Raw genomic sequence first — 15,496 nt, forward strand, 5'->3', positions numbered from 1 at the left:
TATATTATATAATCAATATTCAATGGTATGTATAGTTATAGTTATATAATATTATCATTTCGAGTTTCGACGCATTACCGCATTTACCTTACTCGTGATATAGTCCTAAACGGATATATATTTATAATTATTTTATAATATACTTATATACCTACATATACTCTATAGGTAAATATTATTGTATGTATTTAAATTATAGTATAATAATAATTATAATTGACAATATTGTGCCAATCGGAATTTTGGTAAGCTGCGTAAATATAGTTAAAAATAACACCATTTTAAATGATGCATCATACAAATTGTGAATTGTATTAATGGCGGATTGCATAAAAAATGTATTAATTTAACAGTTAACTAAAATTGAATGGACCAGTCATGGGCCAGTGGGCCACTAAATAATGTTTAAGGAACCTTTAGTTCACTATTGATTCATTAGTTAATGTTTAGTGATTTCTTATACACCCTAGCAGCATAAGAGATAAACAATATAAAATGAATACGGTTTGTTTGAGGCAAAATGTGAAGTTATTTAAAGTTAAAAATAAATTAAAAGTACAATTTTGAACTGGAAAGTTCACTATCTATAATTAATAAATTAATCACGTTCGCAGGGAATAGGAATTCAAGATGTTTTTATAGGTATTACACTATTATGTGATATTGTAATATACCTACTTATATTACAAAATGCAAATCACCTTCACAGTTCACTGTTTAGGTATTGGTAATAAATAATTATCGAATATGGAATAAGTATCATGTTCTAAACCGATATAATATCGGTTCAAGATCTGACAAAATAAAATATCGGATCGGCTATAGGCTGATAGTGGTATACCTTCCACAGAACAATAACTACATGAAGCTAAAATGTTAGGCGTTAGCTCATCAGATATCAATGAACAATGGACTATGGACATTTATTATTCAATACTTCGTCACGAGTACTCAGTACTATAATATAGATCATTGATCAATCTAAATTCTAAATAGTAAATTTTATTATCAATAGTATGTGCTATGAGCATGTCCTATCTATTAATATCCAATAATATCAATCATTGCAATTATTAGCACGGGTGTAGCATTGATAAAAATATAATACCCATACTATTGTATATTTAATCAATGGTTGTAGCTAGAGAGCCTAGATCTATAAAAAAAAAATAGGCAGGCTCTCTAGTCAGTAGTCGTAACTTGTAGCATGTTGTATTATAGATATCTACAACCGTGATTATTAGTCAGTTTCTTATCAAAACCTACGTATTTCACACACGGTCTCCGTCAAAAGCGGTGATAACAAGTATTAACAACTAACAACTATCAGTAAGCACAGTTTTAAAGTTCACCAGACACCAACACCTACCTGTATAATAATAGGTTTTACTATTTATTGCTATACGTTCGAACTTAATCCACTATTATAGTAGTTTAGTCCTTAAAGCTTACTACAGATTTATTTTTGTATAATTGAATTAACTACTTAGTGATTCCGATTGGATCCCATTACCTACCTACATGAATTCTTCATCAGCAACTGTAAGTAAACAATTATCATTATTCATTTAGCATCAGTACATTCTTATTATTCAATATCTCGTTATAATGATCCACGTACTACCAAGATCTTCAATGCTTTCAATTTCACCACAGAATTACAGTAACATGTCGAGTGGCACCAATGGAACGTATGACAAGAATGGCTTGTCATCGTCCACGACTGGAGATGGTGATTATGCAAGTGATCCAGCTTCAGGAGGACTATCGTCATTTTTTGTGTCTGATTATAAAAAGTAAGGTTCTATGGACATTGAAAAATACAATTTATTATTAAATTCTAATTGTCACAAGCAATTAGTTCTTAATTTTATCCAAATTTTTAATTATTTTGAATCAAATTGCTATATTTTACTAAAAAAACTATTAAAATATAAAGAATGAATACATACTATATAGTTATTTCATATTTATTATCAATTATAATTTTTATTTTTTATCTTCAACTAATAATAACACTATAATATAGGATAATATTCATTATTTTTTAAAGTTTGGTTGTTGTAGGCATTGATAGTAAAATTATCTTTTTATATGTAATTCATGCTGGATAATTGCAAGTAAAAATATATGACCTAAATCCCTTAACTAGATGACGCATCAGTGTGGAATAAAACTTTAACCTTAGTATTTTCCTAATTCAAATGAACTATAATTTTAGAACATCTACTCACTACAAGTCTACGGCTTGTAATTTCTTAAATCTTTAGTATTTATTATCAATAAATTAAAAATTAAGAGCTACAACATCCAAATTCTAGTATTTTATTAGTTATATTTATATATTAATGAAACCAATTGCATATTAAATATATTGTGTGTAAATTTAAGTAATAATATTGTTGCCAGGCATGACGATTTGAAACAAATGTTAGATTCTCCAAAGGATGGACCAAAATTGGAAGCTATGAAAAGAATTATTGGTGTAATATACATTATTATAATATCAAATTATCGATAAAATGATTTTTTGCAAATTTTTATAATTTTAGATGATTGCCAAAGGAAGAGATGCATCCGAACTGTTTCCAGCTGTTGTTAAAAATGTTGTATCTAAAAATATTGAAGTAAAGAAACTAGTTTATGTATACTTAGTTCGTTATGCTGAACAACAACAAGATTTAGCACTTTTATCCATATCTACATTCCAAAGAGCATTAAAGGTAATATATATTAAATGGAAATAATATAAGATAAAATTTAAGATAATTGAAGGGTCCGATGCAAGAACCGGTTATCTCCACTATTTAAAAATTCATTATTTTATTTACTCCCATAGAAAATAATGAACAATATTTATGATTCCTCCAAAGATAATAATTGGATTTGTATGGTTGTTGTACCTGGTTGTAGCTACTAATTAGTGATGTATGTGTATATTTGTAATTTTAGGACCCAAATCAGTTAATACGAGCATCTGCTTTGAGAGTATTGTCGAGTATAAGAGTTGTGATGATTGTTCCTATTGTCATGTTAGCCATTAAAGATTCTGCTGCTGATATGTCACCATATGTTCGTAAGACCGCCGCACATGCTATTCCCAAATTATACAGGTAATTATTGACATCCTTTAATTTTAGCAATTAGTATTACTATTTCACTTTTATTATTAACTAGCTGATCCTACATAGCGCTGCCTATGACAAATTAAATGCCCATGGATTTACCCCTTCTTAAACTCCGTCAAACGTATACTGGACAGATTATTAACACAGTTATTTGGATTGTTTTGACAAAGTATAAAATACAGGTTTAAAATTATATACAATTATAATTACCATCAGTGGCGTGGCAAACTTCATTAACTTATGAGGCACAATAATTTATGTTAGTAAATATAAATACTTATATAAATAATTACGTATTTACTCCAATGGTAACTGAGAATGATTGGCTTAGTCTTAGTGTGTACTTAATAAATTATTTACTATATGTGAAATGTCCCTAGTCTCCAGGACATCCACCACCCTTTAAGCTGAGGCACGTGCCTCAAATAAAGTCCTTCATCACGCCACTGATTACCATTGTATTTTATGTAACCAATGGCAACTATATACAACCAAGAAAATATTTGTTTTTTGTGAGCCCCTCTTTAAATTGCTTTCACACACAAACATTGTTTTTTATTAATATTAGAACAAAAAATAAAAAATTATTTTTAAGTTTTTTTTTATTTTTTTAGTTTGGACCCTGATCAGAAAGAAGAGCTTATTACAGTAATAGAAAAATTATTAGCTGATAAATCAACACTTGTGGTTGGATCAACAGTTATGGCATTTGAAGAGGTGCTTTATTAAGATTTTGTACAATATAATATTATTTTTAATATATTTTATTTAGAACTAAATTTAGTTATGTCAAATATGATTGCTTTATAGTAAACAAAATATGAAACATAAATGTTATTATAAATAATTGTCTAGGTTTGTCCAGAGAGAATTGATCTTATACACAAAATATATAGAAAACTTTGCAACCTGTTGGTCGATATTGATGAATGGGGACAAGTGATTATTGTAAACATGTTAACTAGATATGGACGTACTCAATTTGTCAATCCTAATAAAATTGTAAGAATAATAGAAAAATTATTAATGAATCAAATAAATTAATCAGTATATATATTTACAGGATACTAACGATTGTACAAAAATCCAAAATTCCAACTTGGATAGCTCTGACTTATCTAGTTGTGAGGAGGCTGGTAGCGATGATAAATCAACTGTATTGGATCAAGACCATCGTCTTTTGCTTAGGAATGCTAAGCCTTTATTTCAAAGCAGAAACGCAGCTGTAAATTACCATTCAATGTTTAATATTTAGTTGTATATATCAGTGTTTCTCAAACTTCAGGTGGCAAGAACTGAAAAGTTTATGTTTTTAAACTCTACAAATAATATAAAATTTATAAAATATAAATCCCTAAAATTACCCAGAAACCGTCATATAATTTCTATTTTCGAGTTTTTTTGAACAACGGGTATTCTTGGTGTGTTGTTATTGCAAAACGATAACCAAATATGTTTTAACTTCCATTAACTTGTTTTTCCTATAATATTTTCGACACAATGGAAATAAATATTGAACAGTGGCTGTTTTAGAACAAGTTTTCTTGTACTGTAAGACCAAGTGGGTATGGGTTGCGATAGATTTTCAGGAGAAAATTTAGATTCTGGTGCTACAAAGTTTGAGAAGCACTGGTATATATAATATAATATAATATAAATTAGGATTTTAATGTTGCTTAGGTTAGGGTAGCCCTGAAGGGCTATTCTTGCCAAATAGGTCTGGAGGTCCCAAGACATTTAGTTTTGTAACATAATATGACTTTACTTATGGCACTACTCACAGGAGCCACCACGAGACGGTGCATCATATCCCCTCCCCTTATAATTATAGTTAAATAATCCTTATTCAAACTACAGTGGAGAAAATAAAAATAAAACACCAAATTATAATACACATAACATATTGGATATATCTTTTTTGCACATACAAGTTGTCTAATAATCTAATAAGGTTTTAAAATCTGATATACAAGCTTCTAATTATTGCTCATATTTAAATTTAATATCAATGTTATACAAAAAAGAGGTTAATTTGTAATTACCTATGCATTTGATGGTATAAAAATATAAATAACTTATATTAATATAAATAGACATCATAAGATTATAACCTAATCTAATATAGCTTGATTTTTGTAAATTTTCCATGAATATTATCATCAATTAATAGTAGATTAATATTTAATTTATTTGTTCAATTTTTACTTAATGGTAGCACTACTTACAAAACATATTTTATTTTACGTACTTTACTTTTGTATAATATACTATTAGGTGGTGATGAGTGTTGCACAGTTGTATCATCACTTAGCTCCGAAATCAGAGGTTAATGTAATTGCTAAAGCATTAATCCGCTTATTAAGAAGTCATAGAGAAGTTCAATCAGTTGTCCTGAATTCCATCGCATCTATTTCAATAGCTAGAAAGGTATTTTTTTTTGACAAATTTAGTAAAATGAACTTGTTAATTGCAATTTTTTATTTTCAGAATATGTTTGAACCATATTTAAAAAGTTTTTTTGTCAGATCAAATGATCCTACACACATAAAATTATTAAAACTTGACATAATGACAAATTTGGCAAACGAAACAAGTATATCAACAATACTTAGAGAAGTTCAAACATACATTTCCAGCACAGATAAGCAGTTTGTTGCTGCTGCTATCCAAGCTATTGGAAGGTAAATTGCATATAATTATAATTTAGTATTATTTATTTAATGAACAAAATCTAATTTTTTAACAAATTAAAAATATATTTTAGTTAACAATCCACATTATTTACATTAGACACATTCTGACATTTGATTTGTTACATTTCATATTTTAGCTGTTTTGCTTATTTTACTTATTATAGGCCCGTATGCATAGTCGGTACGGGTCTTTCAACATTTTATAAAATATTTGAAATAATACCCATAATATGTAGGCAATATTAATGAATTGCCTTAAGGTAAATCATAATATGAATAAAATATCAGGGAACACTATGCTGTAAAATAGGTTTCGAGTGTACCACACGTCCTCACATCATTGGCCATGTCACTGTAATGAATGCGTTAAATTTAAATTTAATAATACGTCATTGTAAAAGATAAATTCTTAGGTTCATAACTTTAAGTGATGCAGTATACTGGTAGAAATAACTAAAATGAATCTACATTGTTAGACAATTTTACTGGTATACTAATATACTGTATAGTTAATAATGATATACGTGGTCAAAAGTTTCAAGTCCCAACGAATAATGTTTTTGAATTACAACAAAATAACTAAAATCATTATTTTTTGTTTAAATAGTGTGTCATACAAGTGTGAACCTCATAAACAATGTATGTAGCTTTACGCTAATTTTATTTTAATTCCAGTAAATATATTTTGTGGAATCATGTAGGCATAGAATTTTCAAGCCCCAAGGTGTTTAAAATCATTTACATATTTCAGTTATTTTGACGAATTTCATAAAAGTTTTAACTCTAAACGCTTAAAAAAATATTAATTAAGTATATTCGTTATTTTTTAATTGCTATAAAAACAGTTTTCGAGAAACTTAGTATTAAATGTTCATACTTATTTACTTACATACAAAAATAGTATCACATAAGAATCGAAAAAGACGAACAATTCAAATTTTTATAAATAGCAAAAAAAAGTCTATGAATAATATGGATACCTGTCTAATAAATATTATAACGAATATTTGGAGAAAATGTCCTATGTCGTACGTGTGTAAGACGGAGACAACACATACGGGTACGACGTCCTCTTAAGATGAAGCATTTTTCTTCCACCTACTATGAAACGTGTACCTACTGTGTGTTTGTGTAAAAGGGGGGGGGATGCAAAGAAAAGAATAAATAAAAAACACAACGCTGTTAAATCAACAATACATACATCGTTTCACTCAGAATCTAAAAAAATATTTTTACAATTAGAACTATATATTAAGACTTTTGGCTGTTTAGTATGTCCAGGTATGTGACCTGTCACCTATTTAATAAAAATATTTTATGGTCTACAAATAGATCTTTTGGAATAATCATCATTAGTCGATGACGGAATTCAATTTAATTGTTTACGTCTATTGTCCATAATTGTATATTATTATAACATAACTTAAAATATCATAACGAAAAGGAAATAATAAGTTTATTGATAAAAAAATATGGAGACAATGTCATTATTTCCAGTTGATTTAATAAGGGTAAAACAATAATAATAAAAACAGGTCAAGGAAAAATAATGATTGGCATAAAAAAAAATCAAACAAAAGTACAAATATAATAAAAATTTAATTGAATTGTAGAAAAAAATATATTAGACCTTTTTTGCGTTTTATTACTTTATAAGACACCACACCATAAGTTACTTTGTGTCAAAAACACTTTCTCGGCGTTTACTCGTAATTCGTAAATAACCGTTGTTCAATTATGTATAGTTGAAACTCAAATTACAAAAAAAACGAAACTCGTGAGTCGTGACTAGAAATCCACGTGGTATTTATAACGAAAATAATTTACATTTTCGCACTGCAATGTTTTTTTGAAATTCAATTGGTAGGTTTAGAACTATCGTTTGGCGAGTGTTTTCTGCATAATATTAAAAACAATAACTATTGAAATTAAATATATTAAATATGTTAGGATTAAATAAAGAATTAAATTAATATAATGGAATTTTATGATTAGAATAAATAAACTGTTATGATTTATGACTATAATATAAAACAAGGTATATGTACTTTTTAAGAACCAAACTTTACGGTTTGTGTTTGTATACTTAGAAATATTTATTGTACATACCTACTTAAGTAGTTAAGATTAAGTACTTAACTACTTTATAATTAGTAATTACCCCTTTTCAGACGATTGAATTATCTGAAAAATTCTGAATATAACTATATAGTAGAATACTACGAATGTAATGTTTTAGTTTGTAAATCTATGATGTAGGCATTATATAGATATTACGTTAAATACTATTATTTTTGGGGAATTTACTGTTTTGTTTTCCGCATATTTCACCCACTTGTTAACTTCCTCCAGTATATTATATCTACTTCCAACGAACGCGGCTGCAGTGAACGATTGGGCTTGTAAATATATATTATTATACGCTTTATACTATTATACATGTTTTTTACTATTGTGATAGCCATTAACGACAAGAAATCATTCTCTTACGATCTGTATACGCTCGATTAGTCGTTCTTCCAATTCCATTCGCAATCTCGATTTCCGATCCGAGAACATCAAACTCATCAACATGCATTAAATTTCTCTATTCCAATATATTGCAGGCATTGCAGCATTATCTAATAATTTGCTTTCAATTGTACGGCCTTCCTTAAGCGTGTATGATACCTATAGGTACAATTCCTCTCGAGATTTATTTCCTTGTCTATCAATCCACAATCCACATCAGTCGATTGACCAAATGTGAGGTAGTCGGTTATTTATAAAAAGTAATATGATTATAATATAATAGGTGTATTGATTAACAGTTAATCGTTAATGTCTATTTTTCAAAAAATACAAAATACCTACCATAAAAAAAATGGTTAACACTTAAAAAAACGCTTGGTACAACGACGTGCTTAAAAAAATGTACATCTTATTACGAAAAATATGCCCAATAAACAAAACATATTTAAATTTTTGAAATTCTATTTTATTTTATCGACCAGAATAAAAAAAAAACAATGAAACACTTGTATAACAAGATACACATGATGTGTACATAATATATTACTCTGATTTACGACGACTACAGAGTTGTGTATGAATATTTTTATTTTCAGATGTGCTTCGAACATCAAGGAAGTCACAGAGACGTGCCTTAGTGGATTGGTCTCCATGTTATCGAGTCGTGATGGTAATAATTCCCAAAAACATTATAGACATGAAATCGCCTGTACACAAATCACAAGTGTTAGTTTTTTTATTGTTGTTATTTCTTTTCTTTTTAGAAGCGGTAGTAGCTGAAAGCGTTGTCGTTATTAAAAAACTGTTGCAAAACCAACCCGAAGCTCACTGCGATATAATAAGGCACATGGCTCGACTAATGGACTCCATAGCCGTGCCTCAAGCGAGGGCGTCAATCTTGTGGTTACTCGGAGAGTACTCGCAATTGGTGTCCACGATAGCACCTGACGTCCTCCGGAAAGTCGCAAAAACATACGTCACTGAGGTAAACTTTGTACTTTTAAAATGATTCAATAATGTGATGTGTATGTAATGGTGTATCTATACAATATTACAATGTAAATGTACACGTCATATTATACAGTAAATACTGACCATCATGATTTGCCGTTGTTTGCGCGCAATACGGATATTTTAATTCACTGTTTGTTGTGTGTGTATAGGAAGATATAGTGAAATTACAAATAATGAACTTAGCGGTCAAATTGTTCTTGACGAATCCTGCGCAGACAACTTTATTATGCCAGTACGTGTTAAAACAAGCCAAATACGATCAAAACTACGACATTCGAGATCGTTCTAGGTTTTTGAACAACATACTGTTTCCTACCGAACAATTCAAGGACAGCGTATTGAGCAAACACGCAAATAACATATTTTTAGCCGAAAAACCGGCTCCATTACTTCAGTCCAATTTCGTTGGTAATTAATCATTTCAATACCTAAACGTTTATTAAATTAAGAAGTTGCAGGTTGTTTTAACGATTAATTTTATTAATTTTAGTAATCAAATTATATTTATCGATCATTAAAACAAAAATTAGTATTTTAATACAACATTTCGGTAGGGTTGGGTTGTAGATTTTACCTACTACCGATAGTTCTTCTGGTCCACTGGTGATACCAATTAACATTTTGGTATCATATTGAATATAAATTCAAACCACTAGTATTTTTGGTCCTTGTGCCTCTTACGTGAGTACGTGGCAAATGTAATAATATGTGAATCATAATCGTAGATCGGGAAGAATATCAAATGGGGTCACTATCGCATTACATCAATAGCAGAGCAATCGGATACCAAGATTTACCTCAGTTCCCAGATTTTCCGACGGACTCGAGCGTTCGTTGCGTGGCATTGCCGGAAGAACAAGAAAAGCCGGTTAAACAGAAGGCCGAACGGACTGCCATTAATAAGAAGAAAACTTTTTATTCCGATTCCGAAAATAATTCCAACGATAGTTCTGAAGAATCGGACGATTCTGACGACGATACCACCGACTCGTCGTCGGATTCTACCTATGAAAAAATCGAACCGGAGGTAAAATTATTAGAGGGTTAAATGAAAAAATAATATGGTATAGAAAACGATGTCGGTTATATGGTTTGAAATGTGTACAATATAGATGAACACAAATGCTGGACGTTTCGTGGATTCCGACGAGGATAGCTCAGACAGTGAATCCGTTGAGAGCGATAGCAGCGATGAACATGCTGTTGTTGTACAAAAAAATGTCTCCAAACAGTCCAAACCGTCAGCCAAGAGCAATGTAGACTTGTTGTTGGAACTAGATGACTGTGAGTTTTGAAATTAGTTTATTATGTTTTATTGCATACCTAGTAAGTCAGCGGCGTATTTGCGGAGAGGGGGGGTCTTAAGGGGTTCTGACTCCCACCCAATTTGCCCATAACGATGTTAAATTTTAGTCTGAGCGAAGAAATTAATGTATTGATTTTAGAATGATTTTGTGTTATTAAATAAAAACGGAAATTTTTACGCATACCAATTTTTTGACAAAATCGATTTTGTTTTTTTGTAGAAATTGAAAAACGAATATAGGTAGCCATAGATTTCAAGTTAATTCGAAGTTAACTGAAACTGCATAAATATTTACTGTAGTATATCTAAATTGCCTTAAACGTGTTTGTCGTAATATAATAATGGTTATTTTTCTCCCCTTTCGAATAAAAACTTAGTCGCCCCAGTTGGACAAACTACGTTGGTACCGTCGTTTGGAAATATTCTCTCTCCGTCGAGCAGCATTCAACCGTCGTCCATTCCCGTTACAAAATTAACCCTGCAAAATGTCAGAAAGGTAAGTTCAAGGTTTAACTGTGTACACCGCTTCGCGTATGATAACTAGCATACGTTTGTTAAAAAATCTTACCACCGTGTGTTGTGTTTATGTATAGACAGTAGCTCCAAGTTACGTGCCATCGGCGAAAACCGAAATATTGAACAAAATTAACGGACACAACGAACTGAGTATATTGGCGCGATTCACGAGAAGTCCTCACGCGATATTGAAAATGGTCAGCGTGGAATTGACCCTCACTAATCACGATAATAAAGAAGCGCTCACAAACATTCACTGGACTCAAAAGGTAATACAAAATATACAACGGCGGCTTTAAATTGTATACACACATGATTATACGTATTTATATACAGGGTGTAATAGAAATAACTGATAAATTAAATTAAATAGCCATAATATTAGTCCTCTAATCGATATTTTCAAGTTTTGTTTTTAATATTATTATTAATAATCATTAATATATATTTTTAAAAACTTGGATACAAAAAAAGTTAATAGCTATATAGTTATATTTGTCAGTTCTTATTTCTTACTGTTGTATTATATAGAAAGAGACAATCACCAGTCTCCACGATAATCAAACGCCGTCAACGCCCATTTGGGATGCGAAATAAGTGTTATAATATATTCTTTCCTTTATTACCATATACAATATAGATCACATAATCTATGTTGGGACGTAGGTACGTACTATTAAATATTATACCTAGAATATATGGTATTATGGTAGGTAATCATTGATCCTGATTTTGCCTCATATAAATGAGCGTATTGATATTTTTCACGAAGGTTGTTTCTCTATTAGTACAAAATCCAAAAATCGAATGTATTTTTTTATTATTGGTGGATGAGGGGGGGGGGGTTAAAGCGTTCACGTAACGTTTAGGTACATATAGTTCTTAGAACAACGTTACACATTATATACAATTAAAGATGGAATCAATGCTCGTCATACGCTTTAATACCTCATCACCGTAATTTTCTGTAGGAAAATGTTTATACTCCGCGGTACATATATATTGGTACAATGGACTTATATTTATTAAAATATGTTTTATACGTACTTATACAGAGTTCTGACATGAGTATTCATAATTCGGCACCGATCATGCAATTGTTACCGGGTTCTGTCACCCTGGGTGCACTCGGAGTGGATTACAAGGATTCTATTCAACCTCTCGTTTTGGAAGTATCCTGGTTTACCGCCGGTATGGAACGTAAAAGTGACGTCGTACTACGCGTTCCTGTAGGTGAACTCGTTCAGCCGCTGTCCATGAGCGAGGACGACTTTGTTAGCGAACAAGGTAAACCAAATAATACAAAAAAAATTAGGCGGACCCTGGTTTATTTTCCCTTTTCATTATCAAAATTGTTTTAATTGTTGAACTAAAAAAAGACCGTCGAATTTTAATATTATTTCGTGTGTTTAGTATTTACGCTAAAATACTAAATGATAATAATATTTTGTATTTAGTAAAACTTAAAGGGATGAACGAGCACATGGCACAAGTCACTTTGAAAAATGTTAATCTAGAAATACAGAAATCCGTGTTTGAAATATTCAACGTTGCGCGTGTTATTACGGAAGAAGAAAATATATTCAGGTACCTACATATATTTTGTAAATGATACATGTTGATTGAAGAAAAAACAATGATATTTAAAATAATATACTTTAACCCATAAGAAACAATTTAATATAAATAATATGCTTTTTTTCACGTTTTGGTAGTTCTAAAAATAATGTTTCATTCCAGTGGACAAATTTAATTATTATAACTGATGTTTATATTTCAGGTTCAGTGGTCAGACATTGTCATCTAATTGTCTTGTGTTACTTACTATTACCAAACAAGAGTCTTTGGCAACGGTATGTGTTAATTGTGAGAAAATGGTCATTGGTTCGGTGCTTTTAAACGAAATAAAAGGGCTGTTGTCCCAGTGAATACCTAACTATAAATGTCCATTATTCATTAATATATAAATGACTATTCCAATACAATATGTTATTTTTACATTTTTAAATTTTAAATAATTTTATGCATAAGAGTGATCTTTAATCATAATATTTGTTTTTTTTATATATATTTTCCCAAAATGTTATATTATAAATCAACTTAATAGCTTAGGTGTATTGTTATTATAAAAATATGTATTTAATCGATATGAATGTGGAAGTAAGTTCATGAAATATATCTAATATATAATATAGTATATATTGAACAATTATTACGTACATATATTAACGAATCTATACACTTATAAAATATAAATTACATTTTTTATATAGTTTTACTATAAGTGAATTCATATAATATTTTTTTATTTTAATTATTTAATATTTTAATTTTTAATGTATACGTAAAAACTAATGCTAAATAAATGAAATGTTTATATATAAAAAAACGCATACGATTAAATTTTTTTAATTACTTTTGTTTTGCCAAAATCCTAAAGATTGATCTCGGTAATATAATTTAACCTTATCTATCGCGATAGCGTGTTTATATACTACACCTATGGCATATTATTATGATATTGTGGTTTTTGCTGTCAAGTTAAAATTACAAATATTACGTATAATTTAATCTCCTAAGAAAAACTCTTGAAATTCAAACTCTCCCTATCCAATAAACTTACCGAATCAATAATTCGACCATTTTGGATATTATACGGTATTCAGTTATGCCAGTTATGGGGTTCTGCAAAGCCATCCAATACCAAAGCGCTTCAGGCTCTAGGGTAGGAACAAATTCCTATCTTAATCAATTAGTAAAATTGTATTACTTTAAATTTCATACTAACTTCCCGGTAATGTATGTATAGAAGACTCAAAAGGTCAAAAGAAAAAAAACCGGTAAATGTAAGTTGCGTCCCAAAAAAAAGGTCCCGAAAAAAACAATCATGCCTAAAAAGCATCAAAGGTCCTCAAAACACCGGGTGGCACTGCTGAGTGCCTACCTATATGCTAACCTTCTGTCATTTATCGAATTTACTCATTATATTAATTGTACTGAATAAATTGTAAATAATTTTTCTATACAAAAACTTACACTGAACATAAACTGAGAAATTCCATACGCGTATAATAAATAACGATATAAATGAAATATAAAATAAATTTCTCAATGATTCTGCACCGCATAAATTAAGCGAAAATAATAACAATTTACTTATTTTACTGTTGTAAATCTTTTAAAATATAAATAATAAAATTATTAGTACCTATCTAACTGTTTGTCGCATAAATTATTATAGTTTTTCACACTTTAGCTTGATATATTTCAAGTATCATGCATATTTTAGAGTTTAATACTTGTGTGCGTCAGGTATTGATGATCGTGACAAGTCATCAATATATCGATGGTCAACCACATTCATTGATGCATTTTTCAGGAATCACACATGAAATATATTTCTTATATGTAGGTAATAATATATTCAAAACAATTTCATTTCAAAATATATATTATTTTTAAAGTTCAACTTGTTAACGAATTAAATTAATATACAACAATGTGTGTGCCGATTTATGGAAAGGTTTATCTAGTTTATCGGAGTATATAGGTGCATATTATTGTATAACGGATTTTAAAAAACGCCCGATTCAAATGTTGAAATGCTAATGCTGAACACGCGTTTTACCGATTCAAACAATATACTATATTAGCATAATATTCTATTATAATAGTTACCGACACAGCAAATGAACGCGTACGCACCAAGTCCCGTATAATATACTACCTATATTGTCTTACGGTCCGGATCGTTAATTAGGATTTTTTTTTATTCGTAATACCAAGCTAGACGTGCTGCAGATGTCTACGCTGCTGCGGAGAACCTCCTCGGCGGCTTTACGTGTACATATATAATTATATAAATATATACCTAATAAATAATAATTAATAGGTAGGTATACTCCATTCTGCAATAACCGCACTTACAGTTCATAATTTACGCGATGTGTATATTATATATACAGAGTGGTTCACCATGCGCGTTCAACTACATTTTTCCTTTAATAATGCGTTAAATCAAATTTTTAAGTACCCAGGTAATAGGTATACATAATATAAGGACCAACTTTGTAGTTATTCAGCTTATTATTTACACAACTTTTGGGAATTTCCTGTGATAATACAATCTTATTTTTTAAAAGAGAACCTACCTTTTTTACTGTAAATTCTAACCTATGTGCAAAAATCTAAGTATTTGAAATTATGGTCTTGAAATCATTCGTCCAAAAATCAGAATTTCAAAAAAATTCATTATTAAATGAATAATGGGGATGGACATGCTTGGTGATTCACTCTGTATATTATAAATGTTATATATATATAATAAT

At 29.7% G+C, this 15,496-nt stretch overlaps 1 protein-coding gene across 2 annotated transcripts; it reads left to right on the plus strand.

The window, feature by feature from the left end:
• The first annotated feature begins 1,221 nt into the window (after positions 1-1,221).
• On the plus strand, positions 1,222-13,540 carry LOC132946905 (AP-3 complex subunit beta-1). 2 transcript variants are annotated; one of them, XM_061017022.1, is made up of 20 exons: positions 1,222-1,542; positions 1,629-1,796; positions 2,410-2,485; positions 2,553-2,723; positions 2,953-3,113; positions 3,743-3,845; positions 3,984-4,130; positions 4,192-4,353; positions 5,403-5,555; positions 5,616-5,809; positions 8,929-9,002; positions 9,097-9,317; positions 9,496-9,754; positions 10,072-10,373; positions 10,459-10,630; positions 11,030-11,148; positions 11,246-11,437; positions 12,224-12,455; positions 12,626-12,755; positions 12,949-13,540. In XM_061017022.1, the coding sequence occupies exons 2-20, from the start codon at positions 1,636-1,638 to the stop codon at positions 13,094-13,096; spliced, it is 3,177 nt and encodes a 1,058-aa protein (XP_060873005.1). In that variant the 5' UTR covers positions 1,222-1,542; positions 1,629-1,635; the 3' UTR covers positions 13,097-13,540. The 2 variants fall into 2 exon arrangements, with proteins under 2 accessions (XP_060873005.1, XP_060873004.1); XM_061017021.1 differs by having other exon boundaries at positions 1,657-1,796.
• Positions 13,541-15,496: the final 1,956 nt, after the last annotated feature.

Source organism: Metopolophium dirhodum, chromosome 6 (assembly GCF_019925205.1).
Source record: "Metopolophium dirhodum isolate CAU chromosome 6, ASM1992520v1, whole genome shotgun sequence".
Taxonomy (NCBI): Eukaryota; Metazoa; Arthropoda; class Insecta; order Hemiptera; family Aphididae; genus Metopolophium; species Metopolophium dirhodum.

Coding starts and splice junctions, on each gene's coding strand:
- LOC132946905 (XM_061017022.1), top strand. CDS start 1,636: ATGCTTTCAATTTCACCACAGAATTACAGTAACATGTCGAGTGGCACC. Junction 5,556..5,615: donor CTATTTCAATAGCTAGAAAG/GTATTTTTTTTT, acceptor TTTTATTTTCAG/AATATGTTTGAACCATATTT. Junction 9,318..9,495: donor CAAAAACATACGTCACTGAG/GTAAACTTTGTA, acceptor GTGTGTGTATAG/GAAGATATAGTGAAATTACA.